This window comes from Drosophila takahashii, chromosome X (assembly GCF_030179915.1).
Source record: "Drosophila takahashii strain IR98-3 E-12201 chromosome X, DtakHiC1v2, whole genome shotgun sequence".
Lineage (NCBI taxonomy): Eukaryota > Metazoa > Arthropoda > Insecta > Diptera > Drosophilidae > Drosophila > Drosophila takahashii.
The window spans coordinates 8,149,282-8,163,491 of NC_091683.1; the positions used below are offsets into that span (position 1 = coordinate 8,149,282).

Consider the following 14,210-nt stretch of genomic DNA (forward strand, 5'->3'; position numbering starts at 1 on the left):
TGAAATGGAAATGCAAAAACGAAAAGCGAGAAAAAAGGCAACAATCATGTGAGTGCCAAGCAACAACAATTGCGTCTTGTCTGTACACAATCATATTCAATATTTATTCTCGCCATGTTCTACGTTTGTTTTTTATTTTTATGATATTTTTCTATTTTTTTTTTTTGCAGTTTACAAGAGAACGATTGCTGAACAGTGCTGTACAAAGTTATTTGTCCTGATTCAAATTAAAATGTATTATATACAGTGTGACCTTACAGCCTCATGTAAATTTAGACAGAATTTTATTAGCATGGTCACACTGAGATTACAATATTTTCTTTGACTGCTTTTCCCACATATTTTAGTTGTTACTCGTGAATCAAGCTTTCACTAGCGGATATGGAATGCAAACTCAAGTCGAAATCTTAAAGCAGGTCGAAAGACTTAAACCAGTTTAGACAAATGCAATTCACATATAATCATGGCATCAACATCAAATGACAGGAAGGAGATCAGCGCCAATGGAAATGTTGGGGAGGTGAAAGGGGCTAGACAATTTTCCAGGAACCAACTACCCAGTTGCCAATTTAAATCGGAATTATTTTTAAAAAGTCGGGAAAAAAGTTGAAGTCATGAAAACTTGATTGTAACCACAAACATTTTGATTGCTCTCCCGAGTCTTGATACCGAAAAAGGGCTAATCAAATCTTTGTGATTAACATGAAATCGCTAAAAATAGGGTGATGTAACAAGGTTTTATGGATTCAGCAAAGTCATTTCTCGTTTCTGTACATTTGATAAAAGCTATTATCAAATTCAAGTTCTATTTCTGGTTTGACATTCTTTGACATTCTCTTTCTTTTCCTATAACCAGGGCCATATCTCAGATATCAAATCTTATCGTTCGGCAACCGTGATAAAACCTTTGATTTCGCACTCGGTAGCTTGGACTTGACAATTGCAATATTCTACGATTGCCAAGATATGGCGAATAAAGATTGCAAATAATCGCTTAATATGTGGGTATTTAAAGAGTCGCGAAGGTTTATATCTATAGCTATATCTTCTACTTAAAACATAATATTGGTAGAAGGGGTTTATAAATCAAAATTACATACTACAACTTTTTTAACTAAATTCCCCACTGGGTTCGACATTTTTCTACACCAACATTCAAAAACCACAATCAACAATCATCCACAGATGGTTGCCGTCACTTCCTTTGGCGATCTTGTTTTATGGCTGTTGTTTTCTGCGAATAATTGGGGTTATTAGTTTATAACTCTTTTGTTTTTCTGCGCCATGAACACAATTTGTTGTTGGTTGTTGAATACTTTTGAGTGCCAGTATGATCGGCGATCGTGTGCTTTGCTGGGAATTTTTGAACAATTAATTTGTTGCTAAATTGCTTTAATTACATTTCAATTAAAAACCTCAAATAAAACTAAAAATACAAGTAATTGTCACCAGAAAAAAAAGCCCAGAAAAAATGAGTAATTAAAGTAGCAGGGAAAGTACAAACAATACAAAAAACCGTATGAGATGAACTAAATTGAGTGATATAATACGGGTAATTAAGATGAAGATCGTATGGGGATCATCAATCACCAGGTTATTTTTGAGTTGTGTAAAAACAAAGCATTTCTTAATTTACAAAAGCTTAAATGTTTCAACAACTTGCATAGCAAAAAGTTAACAATTTGCAATAATTTAAAATTTCAAATCTAAAACTTAAGGCTCATAAACAATAATAAAAGTTAATTGAACTAGTCTTGAAAAAAATGTAAAAAAGTTCTTAATTCTATATTGCTTCATATATCACTCAAAAGGAATCGCTTTGCTTCGCGAAGTGTTAATAATATCTCATTACAAAAATCCAAACAACAAATATTTAATGAGAAAACTTAAGTAATGATACGATTGTCTTGGGATCCGTTATTAGAACACCCGATCATCCGCAGCCGGATTTCAAGTTTACACAGTGCCCAAGGCCAAAAACAGTACAGTTGCCTCCGGCGAGACCTTACGATGGTCATGGCCATTCAATTGATGATGTAAGTGAATTGAATGATTGAATGAAAGTGCGACGACTCGGTCCGTTTGCCTCAAATGCACGGGACCACAGACCAATTTAGCGGACCGAACCGCTGGAAACGGGTTCTATGGGCACTACGGGTACTACGGGTATTTTCGTCTCAATTAATGGACCACTCTACTTGGAGGAACTTGCTGGGCATACAAATTTATTTGATCCAGACACTTGAGTCAATTGGCAGACGGCTAAACACGAGACTTTCGTTAGCAGTTCTTTTGAATTTGTTTGCTCAGCAAAATGATCTATTAATGGAGGAATTGATGATGTGGCTGATTGAAAGGCATCGCTGGGAATATTAATGGGGGAACTCAAAGTTATATAATATCTTAGTAATGATTTAAGTCATATATTTTTAACCTCCGGTTAAAATGGATTGCTCTTAAAGTTGTGTAACCTCTGGTTAAAGTGATCAATTTATATTGTAATGTGGATATGGTAAGAGTATTTATGAAAGTGACCTTAAATTAAGTTCTTAGAGCTAAAGAAGCAGTAACCTCCGGTTAAAGTTAAGTACCAATGGGAGTATCGATTATTAATATAAATTGTTGTTTATGCAAGTGGGGAAATTCGAACCCAATAAATCTCCGTTCTGTGGCATCGATCGTGTGTGAATCGTGGGCGGATGGACGTGTGTGGTATAAATTAAACACCTTTCTGGGGCGCTATAAACAATAACAACAGAATCGAGAGCTAGCAAAACAAATCGGAGCAAAGCAAAAAACAAATAGCCAATAACCAATAGCGGCAAACGTAAACAACTGGCCAATTTGAGTGCAAATGGGACACACACAGCTCGGCTGATAGCCACACAGAGAATGCCAGTGAGACAACAGGGAATAGATCACGTTTCTGCATTTCTCATAAAGCGAGCACCCTACACCCCGAACCCGAGGTACTCCAAATGTCCAGACGTTTATGCACTCCCTGGAAATTTGCTGCGGTTTCGAAATCGGATCGTATATCTTTAGTTCTTGGAATATAAACAGAAAGATAAGCCAGAGAGAAGGTATTTATTTCGATAAGATAGTGCTAGTGCAAGTGCATTTATATCTATCTTCATACAACCCTGAGTTTTGAAATCTTATGATAATCTTATAATAATAAAAAATAGTTTTCTAGACTTTATCTACCCATATTCCTTAGTGATCTCTTGATCATTTAGTTAGGAACCCAAAGTTCATATCATTAGCTACTTATAACTCTAATATAATAATAATATAATAATAAATAATAGTTTTCTAGATTTTATCTATCCATATTCCTTAGTAATCTCTTGATCATCCAGTTAGGAACCCAAAGTTCACATCATATGCTACTAATAACTCTGATATAATAATAATATTAAAATAAAGAACAGTTTTCTAGATTTTATCTACCCATATTCCTTAGTAATCTCTAGAACATTCAGTCAGGAACTCAAAGTTCATATCATACTACTTATTTATTGAGCAATCATTTCGATTACAGGTGACTAACCGGACGACTGTGACCCCACGACAGAACTCAGAACTTTGAACCGAACTACAGGGCGCACTTTTACACCCCCCACATTGGTTCATTCATTCATTTGCCAACAAAACACAAAACACTGGGCCCAGTCATTTAGCAACTATTCAGTATTCAGCCAGGGCCATATATACTACGATAATTACCTGAAAAATGTACTATACTGCAGTATACGAAAACAAAAGCAGCAAACAAACAAAAACGAATGCAATGCAATTCGATCTCGAACTGGATCTCGTTGTCTTCCGCTTCTCAATTGCCGTAAAACGCAGTTTGAGTGGGGCTATTGCATAAGTATCAGATGTAAATCTAACGATAACTTGGGATTATATTGACTGCGGATGGAATATTTTGGGATGTAGCTTCAATTGGACCAAACGAAGGTATTTATATGGAAATATATTTATATATTTGAGGGAAGTCGAATAAAAATTCCAGATCCCTCGATTAGCGCAGGTCAAGTGGCAAAGCAATCTATAATATAGCCCTCCTCAATTTTAACACCTCGAAGCTGAACCCTCTTTTTGCGCTTTTTGTTTACGATTATAAACAATAAACATATTTATGATCGGTCATATAGAATAAAACTCACGAAAACTCGACAATGGAATTTGTGCGAATTTTTGTGGGAGAAGCACTGGGTGGTGGTGGCCCCATGTCAAGCACATTGGGAGTGTAATTAGAATTGTTGCCGAACCTCAAGTTGATAAGCCCACATATATGGAATAAAATGGATCCAAGAGGAGCAGCGAATACCCTTAATCGATATCGTTTCGGAAGGTTAAAGCAAGGTTAAGGTGGGATTATGTAGTAAATACCACGGGTTTACTTGGGAAGTATTCTTAATAAACTATTTATAAGTCGCGGAAGGCTGATTAAACTTAAGAGCGTTTCCCGTTTTAGAACCCAAGTTCCAAAAGTGACCAGCTATAAATACGCAATAATCTTTGCTCTCCAAGTGAACATATCATATATATGAAAAAAAAAAAAAAAGTTTTATAAAGATTGCCCAACCGAAGATCATTAAAGTTAGTTCTGTTCATACCCCCCACTTGACTGATAAGCGAATTCAAATGGTAATGCTCGGCTCAACAAGTTTTTGCCATATGTTTTTTTTTTGGACCCCAATGAATGGACCTCTGTAGTTTTTATTTTTATTGACTGGCGCACTAGGAAATCGGTCCCTTTGATTAACAGCGAGAATTTACTATGTACTTGTGGAGCGACTAGCCATAATGGTTTTTACTATACGCGTTTGTTGACTCATATATTATAAGATTAAGTTTTAGTTGGGGCTGATTCATGGGGAAAATAGTGGCAATCTTCAGATAATAATATTTAAATTTAACTTGGTATACCTGTTTTTACCCATTTCTGATATCTTATAACTATTTTATTTTTACCAACTTGTGACCACAGCTGATTTACCTAATGTTTATCTACCCTTCCCGAAACTCAGTTCCATTAAGGCTTGTTGTGCTGAGAGATCTGGCCGGGCGATAAAGTCAATTCACCCCAATCGACGTGATTCCCAAACGAGTCCGATGGATGAAAGTAAAAGTGCAAAAGCCAGTGCGCCGATAATACCCCTCCAGAACTCAGAACAGAACCCCTGATAAGCATTTAACGTACCCGGACATTGGGGTTATATGCGTACTCCAAAATGTAGTAAAATTCGCCTCTGCTGTCAAGCAGTAATTAATTCATGTTTTATTTTATTTTGTTTCGTTTAGTACTATCTCTTTCTATATATCTTCCAAAAATCAGTCTCTTTTTTTTTGTATACTGAGTGGATTTACTATTTTCGGCCCCGAGATTGATAAACACAGTCATTGGCATTGATTGGCCCCCCAAAAAAAAAATGTAGCCATTCCTTTTGTCAAGTACTTCCAACGAATATTCCTCCCCGGGGTCCGCTTATCAAATCGAAAAAGGAAATATATAGAAATTAAAATGGTCTAGCCGTTGGTGGTATACAATTGCATAAATCAAATATTGCCGGGCCAGAACTTTCCCTATCGAAGGAATTCGATCGGCTTTTGCCCCCCGCCCGATAAGCTTTGCGTTCCAGACTCCGGATGCGGCAATATTTTACGGGCAGGCCTACGAGTGCAATGCGAACGGTGATCGATAGTGCCGAGATAATTCCAATAACCTTGAGATCTCAAGTGCCTCGGCGGGGGTGCAGTGGGCGTGGGCCATTCTGATCGCATTCCTATGGCTTGAACGCAGTTTGCCAATTATAGCGTTGTGTTTATTGATCCCCAAAGCCCCTAAGCCCAAACGATCATACGATGCTGTCCAAATTTCATTCATATTTTAATGGCTTCGGATTCGATAAGCTATAACTATAGCTATTGCTTAAAGAAAATAGGTAAATAAATGTTTTTAAAAAAATATATCTTGTATTTCCTTACGGTAATAATTAATCTGATCGTATTGGTTGGTTTCTTTGCTAACCGAAACGGTAAAGTTTAACCTATTGATCGTATCGGTTATTTGTTTGCTTACTAAACTATAGTTTTTGTTTGAGGAAAACAAGTAAATAAATGTTTTTATAAATGTATAACCTTTTTTTTATTTTTCATACTCAACTTTTTTGGTAAAGGGTAAAATATATCATGTATTTCCTAACGGTACCGTTTAATCTGATCGTATAGGTTGGTTTCTTTGCTAACCGAAACGGTCGAGTTTAACGTACTGATCGTATCGGTTATTTGTTTGCTTGCTAAACCGGTTAGAAAACCTTATCGTAACGGGACATTTGTTTGCCAGCGATAACGGTTGAAACCAGCTGTTTGCGTGAGTGGAAAAGTTTGGCCAACTGGCTCGTCGATGCCAATCAATATCAATAACGGCACTTAACAAAGGGCCAGGCGACAGATAGAGATAGTCGGACACACAATTGAGTGTTTTATTTCGGTTCCCTCGCTTTTTTGTCGCCAGTTCGCTTGATGGTTAATCAATGGCAGTTGCTCAAATATGCAATCAGCGGACATAACCTCAAAGGGCAGGCTCAAACACGCCCACGTGCCAGAAAGAAAGGGGGCGAGATAAGAGAGAAAGAGAGAGGGAGGAGAGGGCAAAAAGTGTGTCAGTCGGCACACACACACACACACACACACCCGCTGAATCCTCTCCCAACGAGAAAAAGCGTGGGAGTGGCAACGGAAAAAGTTGATACAAAAACCGGGACTGATTGTGTAATCTAGAATTATGTAGTTTTGGACCCACTACGTATATGTATGTATATATAGCCATATGCCCGAGTATGGTAATCAAGGCGAACTTATCAAAGTCAGGCGTACGAAATTACTGCAAGACACACGCCGTAATTGTTGTTTTTCTTCTAGTTTTCTGTTTAATTTTTCTCGCGTTTTTTTTCTGTTTCCATTGTGTTTTGCCCTTGAGTTTGTCCTTTTTGAGCAGAAGCGTCGGCAGAGGCTTTTGTTGTTATACGTGGCGGCGCATGTAAACTGGTTTTGGTATAACAGTTTTGGCCAGAGAGAGTGCGGCTCTCTCTCTCTCTCTGGCGGCGGCCCACACCGACACACCAACACACATGCGCAGGCCGGTGACGAGCCTCCTACGCGAGTATGTGTGTGTGTGAGTGAGTGCTGCACGTGTTGCCAAACGCAGAAAATACGATAAAAAAAAACAGAAAAAAAACCACAGCAGTTGGAAACCACGACTAAGAGATACCCGCTAAACAAAATATGTTGCCTACTTTGTGGCGTCACTTTGCAATTTTTATCACGCATACGCACTGTTGCCTTTGATGAAATGTATTATTTTCCCATACATATGTACTATGTCGGTGACCTTGACAAACCTTTAATTAAATTTTAAGTGAATTTTAGACCACTTGTCGGCATTTATTAGTCAAAGTTTTGATATTTTATATCCAACCAATTTTTTAGATCATTTTAAACATCTACGATTTTTTATTCATTTTTTAAACGTTCTTAAACTGGAAATCTAATATTTCTTTCTTCTTACATCACAACTAATGGGTATCAAAACACCATGACCCCACCACCACGTGAACCGTTTTGGGGCAACAATTCCGACTCCAATTCCCCGTCGAGATGATGATGCAAGTGCTTCTAATTATAGCCCGACGATTTTGGGCGCCTGCGCGATGTCCTGGCGAAAGGTTAACTTAAGGTGAAATGGCCACAGGTTGCTGCCCACGCACACACACACAGAGGCGCCACGTGCTTGCATGTGCTTACATAAGCGTTGCGTTTGTGTCTGTAAATGGTAATGAACTGATTGCAGTTTCCAAGTATTACATATATTTATGAGATAATTGCGAAGATTATATTATATTTTTTAATTTCTTTGGTGTCCGTTTTAATACCCAATATTTTGGTAAAATTTAGTGCGCCACAAGCACTAGTTTTCTATTTATTGAAGAGATTTAAAAAATCAACGGTCATTTTGCTAAACCCAAGTGGCAACGTTTAAGTGGCAGCACTAATAGAGAATGGCAGCGCTACAAACAGTATTTTTCAGTATTTTTGGTATATTATATATTGGGAGGATGACTCGGCTAAGCCTAGCGAGGACACCAACCCCCTTAGAGAAGAGGAAACATCGATAGTCGCTATCATTGGCCTATCGAAAGCTTATAAAGGCGGAGAAAGAGCGATATAGATTTGTGTGCCATCTCAAGCAACAATGGTTGTTGTTCGAAATCACCGCAAATATTGTATATCCCCCAGTTAATGCAACATAACGGTATTCCCGTCCCCGCATAATGACAACCGACGAGAGCATAATGGAGGAGATGCTGGGTAAGTGGGGCCTTAAATTCACCCCCGTAAATCCCCAAAATTCAGCGCTTTTCTTTCCCCACAGAGAGAGCAACAAATCCGGCTAAGAAAATCGACGAACTGGGCGTGCAAATGTTCTGCATTGTGGTCAAAAGCAACGCCCAGTTGGTCCACAAGGCGCAGGAAATGATTGTGGCCAAGGTGCGATCCTCCAATATAACGGAGGCAACGCGAGCGATTTCGGTACGTGATTACTCCTCTTTTTTTTTTAATTTTCCTAAAAATCACCCCCCTTTTCTGAAAGGGGTGTGTGTACATGTGTGTGTGGGGCTAAATGATTGCCCACTGAACCCACTCACCCACACAGACATAAAACACCGGCGCACAGTGGGCCGTACAGTGGGCGAAAGGCACACAAAAACACACGCACTTGTGTGGCTGCGTTCCATTCGCAGCAAAAACAATAACAACAACAATAGCAATATATTGTTATCATTTTGTGGTCGAAATGTGCGCATGTATTGCACTGTATTGTTTTGCCACCTGGGTACAAAAGCAGCTAAAATAATATGCAACAGATAGCGGCATTTTCATAACTACCATTGTGCTTCATTTACTTATTTAATTTAATTTACTCAAAAAAAAAAATTTATTTAAATAAGCTAGGCATATTAACTTCTTAGGAACTTCCATTGTGCTTCCATTACTAATAAAAATTTTTTTTTTTTTGTAAATAAATTATTTCTTTAAATATGTTATGAGTCATTTACTCCAAAGGAACTTCCTTTGTGCTGCACGTACTTATTTTTATTTTTAACAAATTATCTAATATAAAATCCAGCAGCTTGTTGTTTTAAAATATGTTAATATCGTAAACTTTCTTTGTGTTTCCATTGCCTTTTAAATTTCATTTTAATTTATAATATTCTTATACCCCTATAAAGAAAACAATTTATAATATCCATTATATCATATTTTAAATCGTTTATTTTATTTGCCATTTTAATACTTATATTTTTAAATAAATAAAAAACAGAAATGAGAAATGATATATACGTTATTTTTTAAATTTTGTATCATTCAAGTTTTAAAATTTTGTAATGGAATATGCAGTATTCAAAACAAAATTGTTAGCAAATATATTAAAATAAATTTATTTAGATATTTTAAAGTTTTGACTAATTAATGATTATTTTTTTATTGTTTTTAATTAAACGCCTTTAATTAAATGATATAAGTATTTAAGGAAATCCCTTATTTAAGAGTGTATTTATTTTATTGGTTTAACAAAGTTTAAAATATTTACATATATTTATTAAATATATAATAAAATAAAAATTATATACAAATACCTTAAGATTTTAAAAACTCCTAATTTTTTCAGCTACTGGAGGAGTGCATGACGCAGTGCGGCGACGACTTCCAGGACGAGGCGGCCAAGTTCCGGTTCCTGAACGAACTGATCCGCCTGGTGTCGAAGAAGTACATGGGCGCCGAGACGCCGCACGAGGTGAAGCAGCGGATCATGGAGTGCCTCCTGCTGTGGACCACCGAGTTCCCGCAGCGCCTGAAGATCCGCGACGCCTACGACATGCTGCGCAAGGAGGGCGACATCGAGCACGGCACCACGGAGGCGGCGGTGGCCAAGCGGGAGAGTGTCCTCGGCACCATCGACGAGGCCATGTTCGCCAAGCTGATCAAGAGCAACAATCCCGAGAACTACAAGCGAGCCAACATCCTGCTGCAGTATCGGATGGCCCAGGAGGCGCGACGCAACGATCTGCTGGCCCAGCACCGTCTGGTCCTCAGCGAGGTGCAGGAGACGATGCAGCTGCTCAACCAGATGCTGGACACCTACGACCCCTCCAACCAGGACGTCAGCGAGACGCTGCACGAGCTGTACAAGAGCTGCAAGAAGCACAAGCCCATCTTCCAGCATCTGCCGCAGCTGCTGGACGACTCGGATGCCCAGCTCGTAGGTAAGAATCACCATCACCAGAGGCATCAGAGTGGCCTTTTTCACGCCTGTGATGCGCGAATTCTTTAGAGAATTTCAATCAGAAGTTTAAAACGCCGTGAAGGAGACATTTCCGACCTTATAAAGTATATATATGCTTGATCAGCATCCGTTGTCCGTTTGTCCGTCCGTCTGTCCGTTTCTGCTTAAACTAGTCTCTCAGTTTTAAAGCTATCAGGCTAAAACTTTCCCAAAAGTCTTATTTCTTTTGCAGTTAGTATATATATCGGAGCGAGCCGGATCGGAAAACTATATCATATAGCTCACATAGGAAAATACCCAAAAAAAAAAATTTTAAAAAATTAAATATTGGTTGTCCTTTAACAAATAACCTCCTACTTTTGGAAATATGATTTTTTATATAATTCTGAATTTCAAATTAAATTTTATCAAAATCGAAACACTATATTTTATAGCTGCCATAGGAACGATCAGAAAGTTTATGGGAATATAATAGGAAATAGATTATTGCTTCGTTGGTTTTTATTGTATTATCATTTACTCTGAATTTCAATTTTAATTTTATCAAATTCTAACTACTATATCACATAGATGCCACAGGAACGATCGAAAAATTAATGAGAAATAATAAGAAATTTACCCTTTATTCGATTTGTAAATTTATAGCTATGATCTGCAAGCTAGCTTCCTTTCTTATTCACACCTGTGATCCGCGAATTCTTTAGAGAATTTTATTTTAACTATTTTAGATTATTCCCTTAAGAATTCGCGGATTTGTTTTAACAATGTTAGTTACTTAACCACTTGAATCTATCTTCACAGCCGACACCCTGGATGCCAATGGCGCCCTGCTGACCACCATGCAGCGCTACAAGCTACTGGTGCCCTCGCCCACGAGGAGCACTGCTCCCGCCCTGACCACCAGTACTCTAACATCGACATCCTCGGCAAAAAGCACTTCGACCAGCAGTTCAACTGCAGCAGCTGCTAGTTCCAATAATGCCCTGCTGCTAAACGAACTGCTGGGGGATTTGCTGATCAGTGGAAGCAGCAGCAGCGAAAGTCCGCCGGCAGCAACCACAAACATACCAAATACCGCCAGCAGTAATTCCAATGTTACAGCAGCCACATCCTCCAGTGGTGGAGATCCTTTGGCCGACTTGAGTGACATCTTCAGCAGCGCTCTGGCCGAAAGCGAAGCCAAGCTGCAGCCAAAGCAGCCATTCCAGAATGCCAACACCTTGCTGGAGCCGCAGGTTCTCAGCCAAAACTCCGCCACCGAGGGATTGGCGAATGGCAATGAGGGCAGCAAAGTACCGGGAACAGCTAGAAAGATGCCGCAGATCGATATGCTCAGCGAGGAGCTCTTCCAGCAGATTCTGCCCGCCCAGGAGCGAATGCCCAGCTTCAAGCGGGATCCCGAGAAGCTAACGCTGAACGATTTGGCCCGCGAACGAATGCAGGTGGAGGCAGCTGCTCCTATTCCTATCACCCCTCTCCCTTCTGTTCCTTCCGAACCGGTAGATGATGTTCCCCTGCTCAGCGAGGATGTGGATAAGAGCGAAGAAGTGGCGGCTCCAGTGGCTCCCCTCCCCAGCAAGCCTCTCAGCGAGATTCACGTGGAACTGGACAATATCCAGGCCACCGGGGAGCAGCGCATCGTGCTGGACGATGACGACCTGCAGCTCAGTCTGAACTTCACCAGCGATCGGCCCGGCCATCGTGTGTCGGTGATTGTGATATCGGCGCAGAACAAGAGTCGCCAGCCAGTGCGCGACTTTCAGTTCGAGGCGAGCGTGAAAAAGGTGGGTAAATGATTAAGATACCATGAGAAAAAGGTATTAACTCTCTTAACTTTTTAGCCCTGCAAGGTGCGCCTGCTGCCGCCGACGGACAGCCAGATGCCGCCCCACAAGCCCTTCCGCCCGGCCACGCCCATTAACCAGGTGATGCTCCTCCTGAATCCCACTGGCCAGTCTGTGGATGTCACCTGCATCGTGGGCTACAAGCTGGGCGACGATCCGGATCCCATCAAGGAATCAATTGTGGCCCAGGGCATCGACTATGTGGATTAGAAACTGGCCTACCGTCCTTTTAACAAGACATCCGAAACGATAAAAGTCAATTTTCCCCCGTTCTATTTTCCAGTATCTAAAAGATAAAGATTCTTAATTTCCGTACTGTATGTATATTTATGCCCGTAAGATTTTTATTCAAATTGTCGTACTATAATTATGTATCAAAGGTTTATATAAATTATGAAAAAGTCGCTACAAAAGCCAAGCGCTCATTTTCAGAGGTATTCTCAATTTTCTCTTGAATTGTGGGTGTTTTTTTTTGTGTTTTTGATGATGCTTCAGTTCTGGTTGGTGTGTTGCATCTGCCCCCTTAAAAAAATGCCGCATTTCCTAACGATTGTCTCGCTTGCTTGGCGGCTAGTGAACTTTAAATGGGTTTATGAGCATAGCTGGCAGTTGTTTTTTTAACGAATAGGATATAGAACATAATTTTGAGACTGTTTTTTGGTAAAATAAAACCTTCAATTAATTTCAACAAGGAATATGAATAAAACTACTAGAAAATCAACGCCTAATTAACATAAATTTAGATGTTCGGTGTAAAAAGGATGCAAGGGATTGCTGCCCACAGGAAAATCCACCGCCCGCTTGGAGACAATCAACACTCAGCTGGCCGAAAAGCTTACAAATTGCCTAAATTCTAGCGGCTACCTGCTACACTACTATTTGCCCACTATTTCGTCCTTGAAGGACAGGGCAGTGATGGCCTTCGTGTGGCCGGTATAGTCCCGCATGGGCTCCTTAGTCTCCAGCTTCCAGAGACGAGCAATTCCATCGGAGGAGGCGGTGAACAGCCACTTGGAATCGGCGCTAAAGGCGGCATCCCACACCCAATAGTTATCGATGCGCAGCTCGCACCATTTGTTGGGTTCATCTGGCTTCTGGAAGTCCTCGGTCTTCCAAATGGCCACCGTTCCATCGCCCGAAGTGGTCAGCAGCAGCCGCGAATCCGGACTGAATTTGCAGCGGAGAATGTAGCGCTTGTGCGCGGGAATTTTCTTTGTAGGCCGCAGCGTGCTCATCTTCTGATCCTGACTGCTCAGCGACCAAATGTAGCACTTCCCTTTGTTATTCGCAGCGGCTAGGTAACGACCATCCGGGGAGATAGCCACATCCTGTATGGAGGAGTCCACCTCGGGCACGATGCGCTCGTGACGCTCCGACTTGACGTCCCACAGAAAAACGCTGCCATTCTGCGAGCCCATGGCAATCTCCACTTGATTCGGATGCAAACAGGCGGCATTTACGGGCGCCTCGCAGTCAAAAACACGGGAGCAATGCGGCGGAGCGGAGATCATGTCCCAGATGCGCACATGGTGATCCTCGCCGGCGGTGAACATCCAGTTGCCGTCCTCCTGGAAGCCCAGACGCGTCACATTCTTCTGCACCCCATCGAAATTGATGACCGGAGCGGTGCAATTGGACTCCAGATCGTACAGCCGGATGCACTGATAGCCGCAGGCCGCCAGTCGCGTCTTGTCCGGCGTTCTCTCCAGCGCATTCACTTGCTGGAAGATGAGATATGGATAGATATATGGGGATTTATAGGGATCTAAGGATAGATACCGAGGTCTCCACGAAGCGCATCGTCTTTATGCAGTTGCCCGTGTGCGCCTGCCACACCTTTATCGTGTGGTCGTAGCCCCCGGTGGCCAGGATCAGCTGCTGTTGGTCCCCCATCCTTGTGTTGCCTTGTATCACCGGTTAATTGACAATTTACGCGATGTTTTCATTTGTTAAAAAATAAGAACTACAATAACAAGACTGTTATCGATAGCCGGGCGATACTGTTG

At 40.7% G+C, this 14,210-nt stretch overlaps 2 protein-coding genes across 2 annotated transcripts; one reads left to right on the forward strand and one right to left on the reverse strand.

The window, feature by feature from the left end:
• The first annotated feature begins 8,223 nt into the window (after positions 1-8,223).
• On the forward strand, positions 8,224-12,648 carry Gga (ADP-ribosylation factor-binding protein Gga). Its single transcript, XM_017157433.3, has 5 exons — positions 8,224-8,382; positions 8,447-8,604; positions 9,746-10,340; positions 11,162-12,144; positions 12,202-12,648. The coding sequence occupies exons 1-5, from the start codon at positions 8,346-8,348 to the stop codon at positions 12,412-12,414; spliced, it is 1,986 nt and encodes a 661-aa protein (XP_017012922.2). The 5' UTR covers positions 8,224-8,345; the 3' UTR covers positions 12,415-12,648.
• Positions 12,649-12,681: 33 nt separating this feature from the next.
• On the reverse strand, positions 12,682-14,210 carry Lst8 (MTOR associated protein, LST8). Its single transcript, XM_017157436.3, has 2 exons — positions 13,984-14,210; positions 12,682-13,925 (listed from the first exon to the last, which is right to left on the reverse strand). The coding sequence occupies exons 1-2, from the start codon at positions 14,095-14,097 to the stop codon at positions 13,080-13,082; spliced, it is 960 nt and encodes a 319-aa protein (XP_017012925.1). The 5' UTR covers positions 14,098-14,210; the 3' UTR covers positions 12,682-13,079.

Excerpts from the sequence above, each read along its gene's own strand:
- Lst8 (XM_017157436.3), bottom strand. The coding sequence starts at position 14,097 with ATGGGGGACCAACAGCAGCTGATCCTGGCCACCGGGGGCTACGACCAC. Across the intron at positions 13,926-13,983 it reads TGCGCTTCGTGGAGACCTCG|CAAGTGAATGCGCTGGAGAG; the intron begins GTATCTATCCTT and ends CTCATCTTCCAG.
- Gga (XM_017157433.3), top strand. The coding sequence starts at position 8,346 with ATGACAACCGACGAGAGCATAATGGAGGAGATGCTGG. Across the intron at positions 8,383-8,446 it reads CATAATGGAGGAGATGCTGG|AGAGAGCAACAAATCCGGCT; the intron begins GTAAGTGGGGCC and ends CTTTCCCCACAG. Across the intron at positions 12,145-12,201 it reads TCGAGGCGAGCGTGAAAAAG|CCCTGCAAGGTGCGCCTGCT; the intron begins GTGGGTAAATGA and ends TTAACTTTTTAG.